The sequence below is a fragment of the Peromyscus leucopus genome, chromosome 2 (genome assembly GCF_004664715.2).
Source record: "Peromyscus leucopus breed LL Stock chromosome 2, UCI_PerLeu_2.1, whole genome shotgun sequence".
NCBI classification, from domain to species: domain Eukaryota; kingdom Metazoa; phylum Chordata; class Mammalia; order Rodentia; family Cricetidae; genus Peromyscus; species Peromyscus leucopus.
In genome coordinates, this window is record NC_051064.1 from 58,126,185 (window position 1) to 58,150,016 (window position 23,832).

Here is a 23,832-nt window from a genome sequence, read left to right on the forward strand (position 1 = left end):
CAGCTGAATGCACTGCAACCTGGAGAGGAGTTGGGATGGGCACACTTACACACGGACACACAGACACACACTTCCTGGGGCTGTTCCCAGGAAGCCACTGGCAAGAGGTGTTCACGGAGCATTGCGGTTGGTCACCCCCTGGCAGATGCACCTGCCAGCACCTCACCCGGAACTGGAAGGCGAGCATACTGACCAGCTGGGTCTAGTGGTGCGGGCCTGGAACCTAAGCTACTGGGGAGGACTGAGGCAGGAGGACTGCAAGTTCGAGGCCTGCCCGAGCAACTTAGTGACTGCCAACCTCATAGTAAGAAATGAAGAGTGAGGGGTATAACCAAATGGTAGAGAGCTTGTTGGCAACAAACTAAGTACATTGACTCTTTTAAAAGGCAAATTGATGACTCAGCCATGGAGCTTAGGCTACAGAGATCACTCAACAGGCCTGAAAGTATCACCTGGGAGCCAGCAAGATGACTCACTGGCTAGAGTCAAGCCTAAGGACTTGAGGGAAATCCCCAGGACCCATAGGGAGGAAGGAGAGAACTGTAAATTATCCCCTGACCTCCACTCTCATGTGTGGCACATACGCACCCACACACGTACACAAAGTCACATCACAAAATAGGTTTAAATATGTTTAAACTTTGGGATGAGCAAGAATACAGGACAGGGATTCGCTAAGAAGTGGCCACACCAGGCGAGAGCTGAGTGCGGGGGCGGAGAGTACTGAAGAGCAGCGGCAGACAAATGCACATCCACCTCAAACACCAGGGACAGGGTAGACACCCCCCCCCAACACACACACTCATCGGGGCTCTGCAGCAGAGTGCCTGGGTTCAAGTCAGAGGCATATGACCTCAGGCGAGGCACTGGAACCCCAGCTCCCTCACCTGTAGTATGAAGGGACGAGAACATGAAGGGATTGTTCAGGGACCCTTTAACGGCTCGGCATCGTGCCGGGTACAGTGTTCAACAAATCATTCTGACTGTATAAAATTCATAATATGTGCAAAATAAAACACTGCAAAGTTACAGCAAAATGCTGGTCATGAATGAGCCCTTGTGGGTGAGCTTATGTTCCCTACCCCATTTTTTATTTTTTATTTTTTATTTTTTATTTATTTTTTGTCTTTTAGCTCATCTGGTCTTCAAGTCTACTTTTCTGTCAGATGCATGTATGCTTATGCAATGACATGCCACGGGTGTATCCCTGTCAAAGAGCTGACTTTGGCTAGTCCTCGGGATCTCTGGAGGACTTGGAAGCATGCTGTGGCTTAGAACTGCGGGGTCCCCCGCTCTGACCCTGCCTTGCCTCCAGCTTGCTGGGTAAGTCTGGGTACGTCTCTTTCCCACTCGGAGCTCCGGGATGCTTGTCTGTTCAACAGATGGTAGAACGTAAGTTCCCTGAGCCTTTAAGAAGTTTGTGTACCAGGAAAATCCTTAGCATTTTTCTCCATTTCTTACAACATTTTACAAGAAATAAGAAAAACCATCCGGCTTCATTTCAGGAAAATAAGTGAAATCAACCCTGAATGGTTAGTGAACTGAAAGCTGAGCTAACTAAATAGTGCAGCCATTTCTGGTACTGAGTGTAGATGGAGCTTGGAGCCAGTTGGTAACCTGGCCGGGGACCATCCCATCTCCCCGAGTGGCCTGTGGCTACTCACCTGAGCGATTATGCAGCTCCCCGCCCAGCCTGCTCATGCCCCCAATGCCACTGGCACCTCCTGAGGAATGAGGTGAGTGGTTGAAGTTCCCAGAGCTGGCAGGGGAGGTGGGGCTTCGGGAGATGCTGGGGAATTTCACTGGCCTGCCAGCAGCCTGCGAACACAAGGCGAACCGTCAGGACTGGGCCTATGGACCCGCCCCCACACAGCACAGCAGCACATGCGTGCCTATCACCCTGCTCACCAGGGTGTCCCCCCCCCCCCCGCCCCCCGCCCCGCAACCCATTGTCTCAGGCCGAGCCACGGACCACCATCCCAACACTGGCCACTTGACTTCAGTCTCGTCAACTACAGCGCTAAGGAGCCCATTCACTAACAGCCGGGGCAGGCCGCAGGATATCCGAGACAGGTCCACCTGGGGTCTAGCCTCCCTCTGGCAAGCTACCTCTGCCACTGAAACATCTCCTCCGACTTCCTTCCAGGCTAGTTCCACCAGGTGCCAGTGGTCCGGCCACTTGCCCCTCCGCCCTGCTCCACGCTGTGGCACAGACTTCCTTGGCTCCCAGGCGGTCCCTCTGCCTCGAGGCCCTTCACCAACCATCCTCCCTCTTTGGATCCCTGTCCAGGGAGTCCAGGCTCGGCTCCTGCTGTACCATTGTTCCACCCCAGCACCCCGGACATCCATAGAGCCTGACCACAAACTGTGAGTGCAGGCTTACTCTAAACACCCACTGGGTTGACCCTTAATGGCCTGCTGGCCACTCAGACCTGCCCTCCTCTCTACGGCTTGTCCTCAGTCCTGGCCTGGGCATACTGGAAGCACTCAGAAGGAACAAAGGCTTCAGTGAGCTGGACGATGACCCCCAGAAGGCAGACAAGTGTCCTCATCTCTAGAGCCTGTGAATGTCAACTGTCAAGTGCCACCACCTCAGAGGGACTTATCAAAGGTGTGCCAACAGGGACATGGGGCTGGAGAGGTGGCTCAGAGATCAGGAGCACTGGCTGCCCTGTCACGGAACCTAGGCTTGGTTCCCAGCGCCCATGTGGCGTCTCCTAACAGTCTGCAATTCCAGCTCCAGGGCATCCGACACTCTTTTCTGGCCTCTGCAAACACTGTACACAAAAGTGCAGGGAAAGCACTCACGAGCGTAAGACGAAAAGAAACAAAATCAGAACAGGACAGGGACTTGCCTGGGTCACCTAGACGCTCCCTAAGTACATTCTCAGGCCCTCTTGTGACCCAGGGTCTGACAGAAGAAGTCCAGTGACCACAGAGGCAGGGGGCATGAAGTGTTATGTCACTGGGGCAGAGTCCCCCTCCACCCCGCCCCCACCGCGAGCCTCAGCAGGGGCACAGCCCTACCCACACATGCTGCAGCACACACAGCACTGTAAGAAAGCATCCAGCCTAAACTGAGCAGAGGTCTCACACCTACACTCTCCCTCCGTGGGGTGCTCCCGGAGGCCTTCCTGGCTGCCCGCCCAGCTCCCGGGACACACACTCATCTTCTGGGGCACAGACACCCCTCGCAGGCTCTGTGCCCAGAGTTCTATGTGCCGTGGAGGAAGGGGTCAGTGGCTACCTGCATCATTGTTGACATCCAGGCCCCTGGGGTTAGTGACATTTTCAAGGAAAGGTAGCCATGGGAGGAGATCTTAGGGGACATTCTGACTGACAGCCCCACATCACTTCTCACACCCAGCATACCAGCATCCCTGTCTCCCCTAGCACCTGGGAGTGCCTGGCCCTGGGACAGTCCTGCCACAGACACCGTGAAAACCCCAGGAATATGCAGTCACTCAGCCACCAAAGCAGCGGGGCCTGGCCTAAATCCTCATCTACAATGCGTACCGCGTACTGCAACCACAGTGTAGACAGTCGACACACCCAAAGACCATCTGGCCCTGCTGTCAGGGTCACAGTGGTCAGTTCAGAAACAGACCAAGGCCTCCAGGCTAGAGGCCACAGTGGGCAAAGAGACAGGAGTCCCCTCCCACAAAATCCCCGGAGCGCCCTCAGCGGTCACCCAGCATGTGCTCTTGGCCACAGCCCTGAGCTACATGATAGAGTCCATGAGAAGCCATGAACTGATTTCTGACCCACGCCCACCAGGCCGGTGATAGTCAGAAAGTCATTTCCCAAGGTACTTTCCTCACCAGCTGAAGGAGAGGCCGGAAAGCTAGAGTGGATCCTCAAACTGTGTTCCCCAGAGAGGAGCCAGGGCTCCAGAGAAGACAGAGGTCCCTGGCCCCCACACCCCACCCTTGAAACATTTTAACCTTCCACATGCTCAGTTCTTTGGTAGGATCTACTTAGACTAAGGGTCATGGCTCACTTAAAAGAAGGAAGGGCTGGGACCCAGCCGGGGTCCTGGTGCCTGAGGCTCCTCTGCTGGCCACACACCTGGCTCTCTGTGAATAGTGTCAAAGCCCCGCAACCAGATGACTTACGGGGTCTGTGCCCACAAGGTGGGCCCTGCTGGCTCTGGGGGGCAGCACAGTCTTTGTGGGGTCTGCCTTCCTATTGCGACACATGCGGGACCTGTCAGAGCTCCACAGCTCAAAGCTGGACGGAGGCAGGAAGGGGGGGATGACGGCCTTCAGCTTGTCACTGGGCAGCCGGGGGAAGGGAGCGCCGTTCCGTAGCTGAAAAAGACAAGCCAGGATTAGATGGGCCCAGGAAGCTCCCACACCGGGGGAAGGATCCAGTTTTCCAGCACTGTAGATGACGGTACCCTGCCCACTTCTCCACTGGGAAGAGGAGCCCAGAGGGCATTACACCGCTCTCCTCCCGGTAACCCAGTGCACCGTGGCAAGATGAGGGCATGGGCAGCGACAGAGAACCAGAGAGACGAAGAGATGGCAGAGTGGGGAACGAGGGGGCCGGGGGACCACTCTGCAGCGGCAGAGAACTGAGCTCAATAGACAGCTTAGGGAAGCTGGAGCAGAGAACATTCCAGACACAGGATGGGCAGGGTGTGGGCAAGCCTGGAGCCAGGGGGTACAGAAGAGACTGCAGAGCTACAAAACCAGCTGAAGGCACACGGGGCAGAGGCTGAGAGCTCCCAGCCCAGCCTCACTCCCTCCACGCCCTGCCCAGGCTTCCAACTGACATTTTCTCAGCTGTGACTTAGTATGACTCTGTGCTGCTGGGGTCAGTCTAAACCACACAGCCCTGACAGCTGATGCGTGCAGCGGCATTCTCATGTCCACATTCATGTTAAATAAGAAAAGACTGAGCCTAGTGCCATAGGGTCCTCCATGGGACGTCCCACAACGGCTAACCCTGCCTCAGGGTAAGCGGGTGGGCGGGCATCTTGGCACCAGTGGCCGCAAACATCTACCCTGGGGCCGACAGAGTCATGGACCAGCAGCCACCCACCATGGGCCACCAAGTGGGCACACTGGTGCCCTCTAGCTGCACACAGGCAGTGGGAAAGAAGAGTGCCAGGGCTGGAGGCAGGCCCCCCAGGCTTCCCTCTCGGGCTAAGCTGCTTCTCTGCCAGTCAGTGGACGGCTGTCACCCTCTCTGGAATGGACAAGCTTCCTCTACCCGAGGGGCTGGGCTCGATACTCAGGGCGGCCAACCCACCACCACAGATGGGCACAGTTGCTGCGGCCCTTCTGGAAGCCAATGACTTCCACATTCTTTGCCTGAGGAATAATTAGGAAGTGGAGGAGATGGCAGGGGACGGATGTTCAGCAGAGCTGTTAAAATTACAAAGAGCTATAGACCAGCCCCCCAACTCCCGTGGGTCTGCCTTGGGTGAAATCACTCTATGATAGAATGTCCTGTCACACGGCTATTAAACATGATATGGCTAAACAAGGTTTTAATGACATGGAAAAGATCATGGTAAATTGTTAATAAATCAGGTCCAACACACCATGGGGAAATTTTTAATACCACCAGCCTTGTGCGGTTCTGGGAAAGTTGAGTGAGGATGTGTAAAGAGCTGAACGCTTAGCAAGTGGTATTTGCTCTTATTAGTACAACATGATTCCACAATCTTAAACACTAAAAAGGCTCAGGAAAAACCCAGACGGGATGAAAACCATAAAAATGCCACCATGACTCACTCTGGATGTGTGATCTTGATAATCCTGAGGGCCGTCAATCACACCTGGTGGCCAGGCAAAGTGTGGACCAGGGCCAGGACCACTCTGTGCTCGGCCTCTCCAGCCCGGCCCCGGCCACTTGGCAGCCTAGTTGCTCGGGCTTGCCTGTCCTTGACAATACTGCCCCCTGCTGGCCAGAATTGGAGTCCTAGTGCCGAGGTGCTCTAACCATGAGACTTGAGTGCCACAGAACATCAGGCAGAGAGAGGTGTGATAACACAGTCAAGGTCACACAGTGCTTACTCTGAGCCAAACACTAGGCTGAGCCTCTGGGGGACAACCTCATTTAAAAATTGCCACTGTGATGACCATCACCCCCTTAGTTAGAGAACGCAGCTTTTCTGAGGGGGTCTACCTTCCACATCTCTTCAGCAATAATATCTCTGACGTTTAATAGGGACTGAGCACCTGGACCAGACTTGACGGGCCAGCTTTCTGCACAGTGTGCCCTCACCACGTGACTAAACTGTAACCCCTCTGCCGTGAGCAGAGGTGACATGTGGGGTCCACTCCCTCTTTCTCGCTACGCGGACTGAACGGTTTGCCTTTACTGTGACATCCAGTCACAGAACCAAGAGATCACAGGTGGAAAGCTCTAGAACCATGAGCCCTCAAAAATCTTTCTTCCTTGTAAGTTGTACTCAAAAGATTCTGTCTCAGCAGTGGAAAGTCTAACACAGGCTGCGATGGCCAGAGCTCTGGCAGCCTCTTGGACCGTGAGGTAGCCTACAGATGGTGGCTCATGCCTGGGGAACTGCGAATAGAGGAACCCAGGGTCCCAACTCCACAGAGCTGTCTTATTGTACCCCTGTCACCTCGGGGACCTTCTGATGCTCTTAGCTTAGCCTAGTTCTAAGCTTACAGATCAGGAAACTGAGGCTTTCCCTAGACAAGAGACACCCTTTCCTCAGTTCCCCCACTTAACCAGAATGCCGAGTCTTCCTGACCAATGCTGGCCATCAATCTGTCCAACTAGTCCCTGCAACATGGCCAGGACTTGGATTGGTCATCAAGATCTGGGGATGAGTCTCTACGTGGAAGAGTGTTTCCCTAACAACAAGGCCCAGGTTCTGTGTTAACTTGGCATGATGGATTCCCTTAATCCCAGAACTCAGGAGATAGAAGTATTGGAGTGGGAGGATCCGAAGGTAAGTCACCCTCGGCTACACAGGCTACACAGTGAGACTGAGGCCAGCCTGGGCTGTGAGAGACTCCAAGGGCTCATGAGGCCTCATTCACAGTTCAGGGCTGGCATCCACGCCGATCCCTAGGCGCCAGCGCTTCATTCACGGGTGCCCATTCTGAGCACCATCTACCTGTGGCCACCACGGAGGCAAACGCTCACCCTCCTCCTCCTCCTCCTCCTCCGTATCAGCCAGCCGGGGCCTGGCAGTCCCCATGTGACAGACTGCAATAGAGTGGGCAGCAGTAGCCAGCACAGAGGCCTGCGTCCTGGTCCTTCACTGCCTGCGAAGGGACCACACTGCCCCTCCTGCCTTTCATGCTTTTGGGGGCCCCACTCACCATGGTTGTCAGTAACACATCTTCCTTCTCTCCCCTTGGGCTCCCAGGACCTGCAAAACAAATAGAAGCTTCCTGAAACGCCCCTCCCCGTGACCACAGACTGCTGAGTGGCACTGGGGGCCCTACATCCTGGAAATCCAGCTCTCCTGGGGGCTTAAATATTTAATAACAATTGGTGTTCGATATACTAACAGATGGAAAGCATTTAAAGTCATCTCAGAGTATGTTTGCAGCCTCTCCGGAAGCCGCTGCCATACTGGGTCAGAGAGCAGCATTGCCCACTCAATAGTCTGTCTCTCTAACAGCCAGGCCAAGGAGTCGATCCAGGATGGAATCTGACTGCTGGGGGGATCATCTCCAATCCATCTTCCTTCCAGTGTGGAAATCTCCTCCGGCAACCCGGCGAGGTTGCTCAGTCGGCTGAAGGCCCCAGTGGTGTGAAGCTCACTACCTCCCTGCAGGGGCTCACTGTATTTCAGACGCTTGCAGGACCACAAGCCAGTCACACTGGATTGTGCAGACGCCAACCATCAAAGGCAAGAGAGCCGGTGAGCGGTCTGTGGCCCCTTACTGGGGAGTCAAGAACCGGGGCATGGGGCTCCCGTGCTGGTTACCACTGCCCACTTCATTACATTCGGCATGGCGTCTGCCTACTTCTAGTGACTCCCAGACCAGCCACTGATCCTGTGTCCCATCCCCACACCATGTCATGGTCAGCCGCTCGGCGACTGGGACCTGGGCCTTGGCGCCTCCGCTGGAAACTCCCCCACCTGCAGCCCTTCTCACCGCTGTCTTTGGCCCCACGGGCCGCTTCAGGTGGCCCAAGGTGGCTAGTCCTGTCCTGGGGGGGTGCCCGCATGGTGGAGTCCAGCGCCAGCTCAGGCTCATCAGAGAAAGGCAGAGGCTGGTTGGCAGCCAGTCCGCGTGGCAGTGTCTGCATAAGTTTGAGCTTTCGGAACCTGTTGGACATCCGGCTCCACCAGGACTGTGTGGGAGGGGAGGAGACAGACGTCAGCTGCGGAGACCAAAGAACCGGGCCCCGGGGACAAGGGTCCTACTCCATACAGCTTCCCCCTTCCTAGGTGCCAATCAACCACAGCACCCTTCCTTAGCGACCACGCTGCCTGCCAAACCCTTCCCCAGCCCTTCCGAAGAGGAAGGCAAACCTTCAGGCCGCCCTTGTCATCGGGCAGCATGGGGATGCTCCAGGGTTGCCTGGCCTTCGAGTGAGGCAGGGGCGGTCGGTGGCTGGGCCGGCCTCGGTCCTTATTCACCTGCATGCACACAGATGCCAGCAGTCGGACAAGTTCAGTGTCTGTGGGCACGAAAAACAGTGTTTGACCTGTGAATACATCTTCCTGGCCCCGAGGAGGGGCCGAAATAGCCCCTTTTCAGTTCCAGAACTCAGTTCTGCAACACCAGGGTAGGCATAACCTGAGTCCCCAGCTCAAGCTCCTCACCCCTCCATTCGCTGTTATCAGAGACACCCCCCCCCCTTCCCAGAAGTCAGGAGACTGGGTGGTGAATCACAGGATCTCAGCCAGACTACAGCAGTTCCTATTTGGTTTCTGTCCTAGCGTGGCTAATGGTAGGTAAATTACACAGTCTCTCTATGTGGTTCATAAGGAGGTGACATTAACCCCCAGCACATAAACACGTCTTGAGGATTTCAAGGGGATTCTTTGGATGCTCAAGGTGCTGGAATTCAGTATGCAAGAGGGTTTTAAATCACATTAGCACTTCCTGTAAGCACCTAGGGCATCCTATGAAAATGGCTCACTATTCTCTTGACCCAGAAAACCAGACAAAATCATGCAAATCAGGAGGTTCAGATCTTCATGTTCACTTTAAGGATACCTGTGAAACTGCCCAGACCATCAGAGGTATGCAAATCTGAAAAAGCCACCAAGCATCCCAAGGATGTCTTTAAAGGATCGGTGTGTGCCATTCCAGCAGGATAATGGGAGAGTTGGTAGGAATGCCCAGGCCAAACAGTAAGGCTGGGCACTGCATCAGTGACCCCCAAAACAGTGCCCAATCTTTTCTGCACATGCTTAAAAATGCAGGGGTTGAGGCTGAACTGAAGATTTCGATGTAGATTCTCCAGTCACTGAATATTCCAGGTGAGTCAAAAGCACCTAAGACGCACAGTTGAACTTAAGATGTACTGTCAGGGGAACCCACAGAGACAGCTGACCTGAGCTCATGGGAGCTCACGGACTCTGGACCAACAGTTAGAGAGCCTGCATGGGACTGACCTTGGCCCTCTGCATGGGGGTGACAGTTGTGTAGCTTGGTCTCTTTGTAAGGCTCCTGGCAGTGAGATCAGGACCTGTTCCTGGTGCTTAGCTGGCTTTTGGAAACCTGTTCCCCATGCTGGATTACCTAGCCAGCAGGGGGAAGAGCTGGGTCCTGACTCAACTTGATGGGCCATGCTTTGTTCATGCCCAGGGGAGGCCTGCCCCTTTCTGAATGGAGATGGAGAAGTGGATGGGGAGGGGGGTAGATGGGAGTGTGGGGGGAGGGAACTGGAGGAGAGGAGGGAGGAGAATCTGTGGTCACTATGTAAAATAAATGAAAAAAAAAGTTAATTAAATAAAATAAAAAAAGATGCTCTCGTGTCATTTTTAACCCACAGGGGAACTCCCCTGCCTCCCTGAGCTGACCCCACTGGAAAGGAACGCACTGTCCCTTAAGAGGCTGCTGCACGGAGGCAAACCACATCCCAGGGGAAACTGCAGAACAAAATCTTTTGGCACCAGAAAAAAAAAAAATCAGCATAAAATAAATGCAAATTAAAAAATTTAAATGCACTTTTAGTTATTGTGAACTCCACTGGATTTTTTTAAAAAGAGTGTTGGACAAGATTGTGAAGAAGAAAGTACTCAGAGCTCCTGGGCTGGGGGATGCATCCATGTGCAGTGAGGAGGGTCTGGGCTGGGGACCACCTGGACTCACCTGCCAATCTTCTATCCGTCTATCCTTTCCAACGTCCTTGATGGTGCAGCAGTAAGTAAGAAAGACAGAGAAAGTGCCCGCTCTCTAAAGCATTTGATAACAGATAAGTGTCTGGGTGAAAGTTTGGACAAAATGTTCACTTAAAAACCTGAGGGCCGGAAAAATGGCTCAGCAGTTAAGAGCATTGACTCCTCTTACAGAGGACCTGGGTTTAGTTCCAAGCACCCACACGGCAATTTCATATTAGGCTGCAGCTCTAGTTCCCGGGGATCCAATGCACTATCTGGCCCCATGTAAGCAAACCAATCATACATACAAAAAATGTTTTTAATCATTAAAAAAAAAAAAAAGCCCCAAACACTAAGAATGGGTATGGGACATGCCCACATGCCTAGTCAGGAGGCTGAGTTTAAGGCCAGCCTGGTATGTACAGTGAGACCCTGTCTTAGAAGGAGGTTGGGGGAGGCTAGGGTGTAGAGATGGTCCAGAGGGCATTGGCACCTGCTTCCAGGCCTGACACACTGAGTACAATTCCCAAAAACCCATGGTAGAAAAGAAAACCAGCTTCTCCAGTCATCCCGACCACACGGACACCAAGCCATGCACAGAGCAAATGCAGCTTTTAAAAAGCCTCCGTTCCTACAACTAGGGGTTGGGATCCCAGCTCAGGCTCAGAGCCTATGGCTCAGGAGGCCTCTGAACTCCTCCATCTCTAGACTGAACCTCCAGGATAACCAAGATCATAACATGCCAGAGAGACCCAGCCCCTATTTGGAAACCCCAGGCCTTAGAAGAGGGCCAGTGAGCGCAGGGGAGGCTGGAGGGGAGCAGCAGGGCCATGGACAACCCAGAGAGGGAAATAAGGTGGACACACCAGAGCAGGGCCTGGGCCTGCAGCGCCTCACACAGAATAGAGTGGGGCTCCTCCTCCACTTAGCTTTTCTTGTCAAAGGCCCTTTCTGTTTCCTGCAAAGTCACTTAGCATTTCTGGCTGTGACCACAGAATGGGTCTAGGCCCTAACAGCCTACAAAGCCACATGCCCTTGTCTGCCCGCTCTCCCCAACAACTCCACGGTGACTGGGGCTAGAAGGCGGCTAGCAGAGAGTGTCCCAAGGGCATCGGGTGTGCCCTTGACACCTGAGACTGTTCCTTCTGCAAATCAGCATAGGCTTCATACAGTGATGGGAGGCACTGTTTGGTTCCCAGGTGAGGAAGGGTATGGTGGCTGAGCACCCTCTGCAGGCTTACTCACCAGGATCGTTCAGCAACATCACCAGGTCAAAGGCCGTGTACCCGTTTTTGGCCCGAAGAGCAACATCAGCCCCTTGATTTAGCAGATACTTGACAATTTCCTTATTTCTGGGGAGCGAAGAGGCAGGCAGTTAGATTCCCTATTCTCATTTGGGTATCGATGACCTTACAGCCCATATGCAAATGCTGGATCACAGGAAGGTGCTGTGGACCGTTAGAGGTGGGGCCTTATAGAGGCCTCTTGGTCACTGTGTATGTGCCCACAGGAGGTTATGTACCTCTGCTTCTGCCCTGGATTGAGCACTTGCTTGGACACTTGCTCCCTGCCTGTTTGAATGTAATTGGCTTCCATAAGCTCATGGGGAGTGGCAATATTAGGAGGTGTGGTTTTGTTGGAGTAGGGATGGCCTTGTTGGAGGAAGTGTGTCACTGCAGGGGTGGGCTTTGAGATCTCATATGTGCTCAATCCACTCCCAGTGTCTCAGACAACTTCCTGTTGCCTGAGGATCAAAGATGCAGCACTCTCAGCTCCTTCTCCAGCACCATGTCTGCTTGCGTGCCGCCATGTCCCGCCATGATGGTAATGGACTGAACCTGTGAACTGTAAGCCACCTCATTAAATGTTTTCCTTTGTAAGAATTGCCATGGAGCATGCCTTTAATCCCAGCACTTGGGAGGCAGAGGCAGGTGGATTTATGTGAGTTCAAGGCCGGCCCGGTCTACAGAGTGAGTTACAGGACAGCCAAGGCTACACAGAGAAACACTGTCTTGAAAACTAACCAACCAAACAACCAAACAAAAAAACCCAAACAAACAAACAAAGAGTTGGTTTCTCTCTATAGCCACAGAAGCCCTAACTAAGTCACTGCCTGTGCCATGGATACTTTCACCAGAGGTTGGAAGCCTTGGGACTGCTCCGACTTGAACCTCTAGAACCAGGAGCCACAACAAACCTGTTTCTTCATAAACTAACTGCCTCGGCATTTTGTTAAGAGTGACACAACACTGACTAACACGCCAAGTGACGGGAAAAGTGTGGCTGTGTTCCTAGACAACAAGCCTGGCAACATTAGCCAGGCACATGGTCTCCAGATGTTTAAGCAGGGCATGGGCAATCACCCCTGTTCTCACAGGCCATCATGTCCTATCACTCAGCAGATCAGGGGCAAATGTGCTTCCTATCTGTCCTAATGCTCTTCCTTAATGACGATAAAAACCAGGGCCTCTGCCCCCAAAGCGCTCAGCCACCACGCCTACGTCTCAGAGACCTCCTTCCAGAAGCTTCTGCAGGGTCAGGGATTTCAGGCGCATCAGATAACAACCAATGAAGGAGTGTGATGTGGCCAGCTGAACCAGGCAAGAGGAAAGCCCCTGAGGGGAGCCAGGACATTTGGCAGCTACAAGATGTCCCCAGAGGGGCCTGCAGGAGGGGGATAGCCCACCTGGCCGCGATGATCACATTTTAAAGGGGGTCAAGATGACTATCAGAGTCTAAGGTCATGAAAAGCCCAGGCATGTGTGACCACTGCTCCTATCACAGAAGGGACGCTTAATGGCTGTCTCTGAACTGCCATGTGAAAACCCCAGATGAACTAATCACACAGTTCAGCTGAAAACGAACTTGAGAAATGCATCTTTCTGCCTAAAATGCCACCTGCTGCATGGGTTTTCACGGCCACCGGGAATTCCAAGGCAGGCTAGCACGTGCCCTGGATGGAGACAGGAGGCTGGCTGAACGGATCTTTTCTGCAGGCCTCAGTGTCCCCACAGCCCTGGGCTAGAGGGTGCATCTCAGATCAGAAAACCCCAGTCCCCCAGCCAGAGCACCTGCTTGGCCTCACATGGAGGGAGTTGTGGAGGGGGTGGGAGACACAGACCCGTGGTAGGTGGCCTGCATGAGGGCTGTCCAGCCATGCACACTGTCCTGCTTGTCCATGTCTGCGTGCTTCTCCACCAGCAGCTGTACCAGGGGCAACTGCCCCGTGACAGCCGCCAGCATCAGCGGGGTCGCCCCGTCACCGTTGACCAGGTTCACGTGGTTGGGGTCTTCATCGGCAATCTCCTTGACCAGCTGGAAGTTTCCTACAAACGGCAGGAGTCCAGGTGACCCACGGCCCTGGCGCCACAAGCTCCGTATCCAGTTGTCTCCCATGATGAACATTCGCTCACTCTGCCTCTGCTGTGGTCACGGGGGCCACCAAGGTGGGTCAGAGAGAGCCCCACTCAGATCCCTCTGTCTATGACAGATGGAGACTAGCACATGAGCATCAGAAGTACTTCCTGTGTCTCAGGGAGTGAATAAACAGAAGTACTTCCCGTGTCTCAGGGAGTAGGGAAGAGTGGGGGGGGGGGCCACAGACAGGCCTGCAGAGGGAAAACACAGATCTAGATGGTGAGTGGAGATCCAGGAGGGCTGCCTGAAGGTGATTCTGTATCAAGAGGAAACCCAGGGGCATGGGAGATAGACCAGTGGGTAAAAGGGCTTGCCATGCAGGCATGGGACTTGAGTTCGAATCTCCAGCTCACACATGTAGCAGACACATGTAGCAAGAGTATCTGTAATCTCAGTGCTCCTGTGGGGAGGCAGAGGACAGGAGAATCCCAGCAGCTTGCAGGACAGCTGGCCTGACATATGAAGCAGAACCATAAGAAACACCCTCTCGCGGTGGAAGGAAGGAAGGTGGATGGTAACACCGGAAGCTGACTGCTGACCTCCCCCTGATGCCATGGCACACATGTGGGACACTGTCTCTCACACACATGGACACTCTGGGATAACAAAACTGCGGCCAGTAGAGAGAGAAGCCAGGGTACAGCTCAGCATCTAGCTGGTGGGATTGCAGGGACATGGGGACAGAGTGTTCTAGAATCTGTGGGTAGAACGCTCTAATAAATACGGGTCCCCAGGGCCCACACTTCCCTGGGAAAAGTGAACTATAATCTCACAAAAGTTAAAAAAAAAAATTACTTAAAAAAAAAAAAGCAAAAAACCAAAACTGCGTATCTTTATCAGATTCCTTGTATCCAAGGGGCAGGCCTCAGCCTCTTCAACATCCGAAGCCGCTTTCTGAAGCACTTACCCATCTTCAGTGCGTGGAAAATGTCAGGTCGACTCTTCTCCTCATCTGGGCAAACAGAGATTTTCAGAATTAGCAGAGGAGATGTTAACACACTGTAAAGCTGCAGCGGTCAGAGCCCAGGCTAGCTTTCTAAAAGGCATGCCCTTAGGAGCCTTGGGGCCGAGGCTAGGGCCAGTGGACTATGTGACAGCCATCCTGGGCAGCTGTCACCGCCAGCTTTTGAAAACCTACAGGGATAGACCACTGCCCCAACTACAAGCCAAAGAAGCTATCAGATTCAGGCACTGAAATTTTAGGGGTGTATTTACCTAGGCTAATAAAAAAGCAGGGTCTGAAAATGAGTCCATTCTATAGGAATTGGAAAAGGAAACTGATTTTTTTTTTTTTAAACTTCTAAAATCTAACAACAATGAACTAAGTACAAGGTCAGAGTACCCTGTGACACTACGCAGCTGAGCTCAGGAAGTCATGACCGTGGCCCCAGTAAAGACAACAGCACCTTTTTCTTTCTTCCCGAGCACTAAGGACCTGAGTGCCCTGTCCAGTCTATAGACAGCTGTCTAGACGATCGTCCATCAGACACCCTCACACAGGACTCCTTTCCTTGAGCTGGTGCTGAGACTCCACACCTACCAAGAACCCACTCAACGTAAGCCCCTCCCTCCACACACCCGTGCCACAGCTGCCCACCAGGGTCCCTGCAGTTTGTCTACAAACAAGCACTCCTTAAAGCCAGTCCGCATGCCGGGCAGCATAGGCAAGACACCTGCCAGCTTCCTGAACTCCAGGAGGGACACCTATGGCTCCGGGCTGCCTGGGAGGAGCAGTGAGTCTGGGCTCCATGTGAACTAGAATGTTAGAAGGTATGCTTCTGGACAGGCTGCCCCATCACCACCCGCAGGGAGACAATATCCACGCCACCAGGTTGTCCCAAGGCACAGGAGGGAGGTACTTCAGAAACATGGAGCCAACTCAGTGCCAGAAAAACCCACACTCAAAAGGCAGCTGCTACTCTATACTAATGTTGAGTGAACTGGTCCTTGGGGATTTGATGGCCAGCACGCCATTCCTGAATAGGGGGTACCATCGTAGGCTTGGGACCAACCTGTCCAAAGTCTGTCTCTGTACTCAGCACAAGGTCACACCTACTCATTTACGTTCTAGGCGTGGCTGCTTTCACCCTAACAAGGGCCAATAATCATCGCATCAGCACCTAGCTGGGCCAGGAAGGCTAAGTGTTCGTGATCTGGCCTCTTACAGAGAAAACTGGGCTGGCCTCTCTCTGTTCAGGAAGGATCCTGGGACCGCCGAACCAGAGTCAACACTTAGGGAGGAAAGGACTCACTCTACAAGTTCACAGGCTCTTCCCCAGAGCACCTGGTCCGGTTGACAAATGAGTAAGGCCTGTGTGTCACAGGCACTCATAGGCATGGTATAGCTCAAAGCTCATGGCCTGCCTGTCCAGACTCCTATTTCTGCACACTCTTTTGGATGGGCAAACCCTGGCTCGTGCCACCTAAACACGCCTCTGTGAGACCACAGCAGGGACGGGGGTATTTTGGCCTGACCTGTTTTCGGCCTGACAGTGGTCAGTGGGTCCAGGTAGTCGGCCAGATCCCTGTGCTTGCGGTCAAGGGCAACCTCGAAGGCCGTCTTCTCCAGCACACTGAGGTGGTCGGGGTTGGCTCCCTTCTCAACCAGCTGCTGCGCCACACTGAGCTTCCCAAGGAGGGCCGCCAGCATCAGAGGGCTCCAGCCCACGGTCCGGGCTGTGTGGTTGGGGTCCGCACCCCATTCCATCAGCAAGCGGACCACAGCCTCGTGCCCATGCTGAACGGCGGCCATCAGGGCTGTGATGCCCAGCAGCTCATCCCTGCTGCCTCCCATGGCTGGTGACTCTCCAGAGGAGTTGTGAGGGTCCACCATGGCGCCTGCCTCTAGCAGCAGCTTCACCACACCCAGGTGGCCGCCCCGAGACGCCACAGTGAGCACGCTGGCACCTAGCCGATTCTGAGCGTTGACGTCAGCCCCGTGATCCAAAAGGAGGTGCGCCACGCTCGCATGCCCACACCTGCCAGAAAGATGGGATTAGTGGCACTAAACAGAAGACACTGATAAGTGAACAGCTCCAGTAACCCTCACCACTGTCAACTACTGCGGGTACAGGGGCTGCTTAGATGTCACGACCACGGCCTGGTGTGAGGTGCCAGGATCTGTGCACCCATCCTCATCTGATGACTGAAGCCCTGTCTAGCTTGGAATCTAGGTCTCTTCTCCATGTGACACTGAGAAAGACTTCGTTTCTTTGTGCCTTCATTTTCTGATCTGTAAAACAGGGCTATGATCCTACCTCCATGAAAGACGGGTTGTGGCTTACCGAGCATATATGTAGAGACCTCCTGGAACTGTGATTGGCCAAAGGAAGCAGGCACTCAATATTAGCTACGGTAACACCTATGCATTTTCCATTCCACAACCTGCTACAGTCACCTGCCTGACTAAGGACCACTCCGGGATAAAACATCCAGCCCTGCCCAGGCCTGGTGATGCACACCTTTAATCCCAGCACTCAAGAGGCAGAGGCAGGAGGATCTCTATGAGTTTGAAGCCAGCCTGCTCACACAGTGAGACCCCTGATGCCCAAAACTGAAAGAAAAGAAGCCCAATCCCGAGGCTAAGGCACAGACATGCAGGCAAAACATCACACACGTCAAGTAAAAGACATAAATCTAACAACAAAAATAAAAAAACAAGACGGACTTTCTATGAGGAAATACACAGATATCTCTCTCTCTCTCTCTCTCTCTCTCTCTCTCTCTCTCTCTCTCTCTCTCTCTCTCTCTCTCTCTCTCTCTCTCTCTCCCACATGCACACACCCCGAAGACTAACTCCAACTGCCTTTACTCCTCCCCTGCATCCCTCTGTCCCCCACCTCTGAGTTCCCTGTACACTGCTTTACGGCCTGCTAAACTGTCTCTGCCTGTACTCTGACTCCGCCACGGGCAAAGCCCTTGTGATTCATTTCTGCCCTTTCCAGCCCCCACCAACTCCAGCACAAGCCAGTTGTGACAGCTGTGCTGGGCAAAGGGACTCTGGCACCTCCGTGGAGGCCTACTGCCACCTGCTGGCAGGAATGTTCACCGTAGGTGGCTGTGAACCAGGCTAGGTCAGATCAAGGAAGCTCTGGCTAGGGCTGCATTCGGGACAGGCAGGCTCCCACCGACTCCCTGACTCCAGGGGAGGGCAGAGGCCACTTCTCAGCAGGCAGGCTTATGTCCTAAGGTGTTCCTGGCTCACAGGAAAGAATGGCAATCCCAGGGAAGGGGTTGTTAGAAGACCACAGGGCAGAGGTCAGGCTCACAGGCAGGTTCCGAAGGGGTTGCTCAGCCCTCCTTTCTGGAAGTGGATGTCCTGCTAAATCTAGGGGCTGAACTGCAGGAGGCAAGGCCAGGGCTGAACTCTGGTCTGAGGCTCCAGCTAAATATAAAATACCTTCTGGGCTGTGAACCTTGACACAGCAGGCTGCCTCCTGCAGCCTGCGAATGGGAATGGTGGCCTGGCACACCAGCCCGGGGCGGGATGGGGGCCTCTGCTCTGCGGCAGAGGGGCCAGTCTGGGGAATCGCACCCACACGCAGAAATGGCCAACTTTGCAAACTGGAGGCCTCCCCTGTCCTGCCCCTCCTGCCCATCCTCCAAGCAGCCCACACACCTAAACCTCAAGGTCCCTGCCAACCACCCAGAGTCAGGAGGGTGGCCTACATCGCTAATACTTCCCAGTCCCTTGCCTCCTCCTTCCTTCCCTGCACTTCCAGCATGTCTGACTCCAGGCTCCTGCCATTCAGTCCTGCCAAGCAAAGTGCTCACTCAGCCTGTCCTGCTCAGCCCCTGTCCTGCTCAGCCCCACCCATACCCCATCTTACCAGCTTTGGGCAGTTTCCTGGGCTCCCTCCCAAGGACCCACAAGTCTGCAGCTTCCCTCTGCCTATACCTGAACCCTCCTTCAAAAACCATGTCTCCCCTACCTGATTGTGGCTAAGGCAGGGCTACGTGACTTCTCCGGCCGCGAACACAGGGGATGGCCCATATTAGAGTTCAAAATATTTTGTCTAATGAATAGATAAATGAATGCCTAGAGAGGATGACAGGGGAGGGGAGGTCTGAGACAGACAGCCACCAGGGGCGCTGCACTGGTCTCCACTGCAGTAGAGTTCAAAGCTCCCACAGGTTCGGGGAACACAAAATAAACTCTGGTGTAATCCCTAACTGCAGATTACATGATCCATTCAGATTCTTATCTCCTTTGAAAACTGAGAAGAACACAGCCTCCCATTTCATAGATAAGGGGGCTTAAGATTAGCACAGAGAGCAATTCATCTCAATTTGGAAGTGACAGGACCCAAACCCGCCCCAAGAATCTCAAGTCACAGCTCCTCCAGCCTGCCCACTTCCTGCAGAGGAAGCAAAGGGCTGAATTCGAGCAGAAATACTGAATTTGGGGATGTTGTCTCAACTCTCAGGTAGCCCTAGAGAGCATTCAATTAGGGCTGAAAATACAAAATGATCCAATGAAGCCCAAGATAATTTTGCGGCTGTTCAATTTCTAATAGGTAATTACTGGAGATGAGGCTGCTGGGGGCTTCTGAGCAGGTGCTGGGACTGCCAATTAATTTCAGCAATTAACACCTGTGCTTCAAGAGCTGGCACGTGATCTCGCCACTCAGAGCACCTGGCGGCCACCCACATCCCTTGGGTAAAGACAGAAGCGGAGGGAAGGTAAACAGGCCGAAGTGTGATTAGAAGACCACGCTATGCCGTCCTCTGCTCAGAGCCACCACCAGCACCCAAAGGGAGATGTCAGTCGCTGGATTCACAGCTCTTGGGCCATCAGTCTCAGTGTGAGTTTTACTCTGTCACTCAACTAGCTATGTGGCTATGGGCAAGTTACTTAACTTCTCTGTAGCTCAGTGCCCTATCTGTAAAAGGTAGGGCAATAATACTACATACTTCCTGGGGTTTTGGGTGGACTGAAGGAGCCGATCCACTTAAAACTGTAAGCACAGTGCTGGACACGAAATAGGTGCTCAAGAAAGACCACCGTTAGCTGGACCTAATGATGCAGGCAGGGACATCAGGCCTGCTTGGACTACAAGGTAAGTTCGAGGACAGCCTGGGCCAATCAGTGAGACTTTGCTTTAAAAGAGGGCTGAGGTGGTAACTCAGTGGTAGCATGCTTGCCTGCCAGGTGCAAGCTCCTAAATTCAAGCCCCACTACTGGGGAGGGGAAAGAGGATCATCCATTTTGCAAATGGGGACTATTGCTTGTACTAAAACCATAAGAAACCAATGTCTCCAAGTCCTACCCAAGGTCTCCATGGCTTGCCTCACTGACAGATGTTGGAACACACAAGATGATAAAACAAGTCCATTTAGGTAGACACGGCGACTGTCTGGAACACTGTCCAAGGATGGAGAGTGTGCAGGCACAGGCCACCCTGACCTGAGAGATGAACTAACAGAGCCTCCAGGAAGTCTCCATACCTCAGTCCCTGACCCTGAGCCTCCACGTGGACCAGGCAGCAGACAGCTCAGTGTGTCTCAACTCCAGCGCAGTGGAGTCACCTGTGAGGGTCAGCACCGAGAAAGTATCCAGGCCCTGGTCAACAGGCAATTGTGAATTCTAATCCTCTTCTTACAGGGTACCCTCTACCTTGGTCTTGTAGAACAGTAAGGAGTGTATCATACTAACGCTCTCAAAACAGCACCTTTCGGGGCCAGAGAGAGGGCTCAGTGGTTATGAGTGCTGGCTGCTCCTCCAGAGAACCCAGCTTCAATTCCCAGCATCCACATGCCTGCTGACAAGCCTGTAACTCCCGTTCTAAGGACTCTCGTGCCCTCTTCTGGCTTCTGAGAATACCAGGCCTGCACATGGCACACAGACACACATAAAATAGTAATTAAAAAACAGCACCTGTGGCAAACTGAGGCACGAAAAGGGAGCCCAAAGCCTCTCAATTCGGAACTGGCAAAGTTGGAGTGCTTGGACCACAAATCCCAGCTCTTTTACAATACCAACTGAAGGGCTCTATCAGGCCCAGGCATGGCAACCATGGCGCCAACAGGTCTTATACTCCTCCCTTCCCTCACCCTTGCTGTCCGTTAGATTACATCCCTAAAGCTAGCCACAACGTCTAGTCCTTTATCTGGCCATTCTCCTATGCCTGACCCAAACAGCAAGGTCCGACTATGAAAACACCACTGTTCACCAAAAAACCATTATTGGGCCACACTGACTAACAGGTCCAATCAGGACTTACCATACTAGCACAGACCTCCCCTTTTCTCCTTAAAAACCACTCCTGCAGAGACACCCGCTGCTGTCTCTGACGGGTCCCCACCCCCTTCTTGTCCCCTCCCCTTGTTCCCTCAGAGGTAACAGAATCTCTTTTGTGCCCACATTAAGGTACTGAAATCAGTCAGGTGATGTGGACCATCCTGCAGAACTGAGCAGTAGAACCAGGTGCCCAGGGTTGGTGGCACGGGTGTAAACCAGTGCTGCGATCCACTGCAAGCCAAGATCTCAGCAAGTTCCCTGGGACTTGCAAGGCCTCTCTGCTAGGTGGGGTTCGGAAATACGGTGTATGTCCAGGGCTCTCAAATGTACGAAGTCATTCTGAGCCTCCTTCTCATGGTCCTCCCTGGCCCCCATCCCTCTCCTCAGACTCCAGGCCTCTAGTCACAACCTTTAGAAAGGTGACCCCAGAATCCCCATCTGGAAAGACATCCCAGTGAGCCTCTGGTACAGCCAGGGTTGGGTACACACAGGGAGGGAGCCGGCTGCAAGTGGGCAGGCTTTCCTGGTGTGGTGAGGCCAAAGGATATGGCCACAGCATGGAGGGCTTCCTGGAAGAAGGAAGCTTGAGAGTGGAGGGGCTTTGCTGAGGGCAGAAGAGGAAAAACTCACGCTAAGGGTTCTGCAGAGGGCTCCCTGCCCACACACATTCTGACGAGCTGTATGCTGGAGGCTCATTTTGCCTTCGAAATCTCAGGCTCTCTCTCATCTGGAAGGTGGAGAAGATACTCTTGGCACAGAGTAAATGCCCAGCGTTCGCTTTTTAAAAAGCACAAAATGACGTGGAGAAGGACTGGATGAAATCTTGGCCGGCCGGAGCTTAAGAAACCAGAAGGACATAGAGGAGAGTCCAGGCAGGAGTGTCATCCCGAGACTAGGGGACACTGCAGACGGGTACAACCAGGCACTCATTCCAGAAAGATCTAGAAGCTCTTCAAGGAGGCATAGGCAAGGGCATGCTTGGAGGAGAGGGGCATGATGGGAGACCTCTACAGAGATGTCTGTGGACAAGGGTGAGGGGATAGGGAGAAGGGTGTGGATTCCAGGGCTATCTCAAGCTAACAGGGGTGGGCTATCTCAAGCCAGCAGGGAGGTACATCATAACTGTGCCTCCAGTTCCAAGGGATCCACCGGCTGGCTTCTTCAGGCACCAGGCACCCTTGTGGTGCACATCCACACAGGCACACACACTCACACACATAACATAAAAATAAATAAATCTTTTAAAAAAAAATGTATCTTCTCTTGTACTCTCCAGCTCACTACATTTGTAGCCGACGGCCAGAAATCTATAGAGATGGATTTTGCTGTCTCCCTCTCTCCTGACCCCTTCGCAGGGTCAGACGGCCACAAGCATCTACTTCAGTCTGGTCCAAACCACTATGCCTCTTTCCTGGGTTGCCGCCTTCCTAACCAGCCTTCTCGACTCTAGCCCATCTCTCCGCCCATTCTCACACGTGGTGAATGAGACCTATGCAAAACAAAACTGTGGTCCAGTCACTCTGCCCTGTGCCTTCCACACTCCCGACGCCCTTTCCAGCCCCAGTATCTGGTGCCTGCTTTTTTCTCTCCAACGGTGGGCTTGCTTCCCATTACTTCCAGCCCCTTCCGGGTCCCAGCATCCTCCCAGGTGTCTGACCACTTGCCACCATTACGTGTGCACTGTGCCCTCCCACACACACATTTTCCCGTCGCGGTTAATTCTTACACATCCTCGGGTCTAGACGTGGATATACACATTTCTACTAAAAATTGCCTCCGTTCTCCCAACGGGGTCAGCTACGACTGTCAGACCTTCTAGAACAAGATTGCTACTTTATCTACCACCCCACTCCTACCCCCAAGTGGGGACTTAACAGGATCCCGGTTATCCTATCCCCCAAAGCCAACATGAGCAGACAGGTTCTTGGGAGACCCTTGACGCAAAAACGGAATGAATGAACGCCTGGAAGATGCACTCGGCAACCTCCAGACTGTTCAAAAGCCAAAGTTTCTAACATCCCAACCTTGTATTTCTGAAACAGCCCTTCTAGTTCCAGCATACAGACGACCAAAAGGCAAGGCTCCAAATCTGCCATTCGCACTTTCACGAGTCCCGGACTCTCTCCCTCCCGGTGCCCGCTCACCTGGCCGCCTGCATGAGAGCGCTCCAGCCGTAGTGGTTGCGGCTGTTGACCGAGGCTCCGCGGCGCAGCAGGAACCGCACGAGTGGCTCGTGGCCACCGGCCGCCGCCAGCTGCAGCGCCGAGTTGCCCGCCTCATCCGAGCAGTCCACCGGCACCGGCGCTCCGGCCTCCGCCACCCGGGCCGCCTCGGGCCCTGCCTGCTCCGCTCCCGCCTCGGGTCCCACGGCCGGCTCCGCGCCGGGCTCCAGCAGGCGCCGCGCGGTGTCGGTGTCGCCCTGCTCGCAGGCGCGGAGCAGCAGCTGCAGGCCCGGGGCCAGCGCGCCCTCGCCCATCGCCGGCCGCCCGCTCAGCGCCGCCGCCCGCTCCCACCCGCGTCCGCGCGCGCCCGCCCGCCGTCCGCAGGCCCGCCCCCTGGGTGCGCGCGCGCGCCGCCGGGGACGCGCCTGCTGGGGAACGCGCGCGCAGGGCCCGCCTCCGGGCTTGGAGTGTGGGCCTGTGACTGTGCGGTCACTTCTCAGCCTTCCTGCCCTGTGCCAATCCGACCTCGGGGCCTAGCGGGCCTCGGCATCACCTCTGGACCGCAACCCGCGGCTCCACCGACCCCAGATCGCCCTGCACTTCCTAAACAGTCGGGGACTGAATCGGGTCTACCCGTCGGTTCCTGCCCCATCGTTTGCCCCAGAAACCCGGCAGTGCTGGGTTCTCCATCTGTGCCAAGCTACCAGCCCCTGTGCCTTGCCTTTGATGTGTGGCTCACA

The 23,832-nt window shown here is 54.0% G+C and overlaps 1 protein-coding gene across 1 annotated transcript in view; it reads right to left on the reverse strand.

Moving 5' to 3' along the window:
• Anks6 (ankyrin repeat and sterile alpha motif domain containing 6) overlaps positions 1-23,440 on the reverse strand; it is a 43,443-nt gene extending 20,003 nt beyond the window's left edge. The window contains exons 1-10 of the mRNA XM_028882777.2: positions 23,075-23,440; positions 16,166-16,668; positions 14,598-14,642; positions 13,395-13,599; positions 11,519-11,625; positions 8,474-8,622; positions 8,094-8,292; positions 7,308-7,357; positions 4,116-4,310; positions 1,665-1,818 (exon numbers count right to left, since the gene is read on the reverse strand). Coding sequence (XP_028738610.1) covers positions 1,665-1,818; positions 4,116-4,310; positions 7,308-7,357; positions 8,094-8,292; positions 8,474-8,622; positions 11,519-11,625; positions 13,395-13,599; positions 14,598-14,642; positions 16,166-16,668; positions 23,075-23,406 — 1,939 coding nt within the window. The 5' untranslated portion in view covers positions 23,407-23,440. The remainder of the gene's footprint in view (positions 1-1,664; positions 1,819-4,115; positions 4,311-7,307; positions 7,358-8,093; positions 8,293-8,473; positions 8,623-11,518; positions 11,626-13,394; positions 13,600-14,597; positions 14,643-16,165; positions 16,669-23,074) is intronic.
• Between the last annotated feature and the right edge of the window lie 392 nt (positions 23,441-23,832).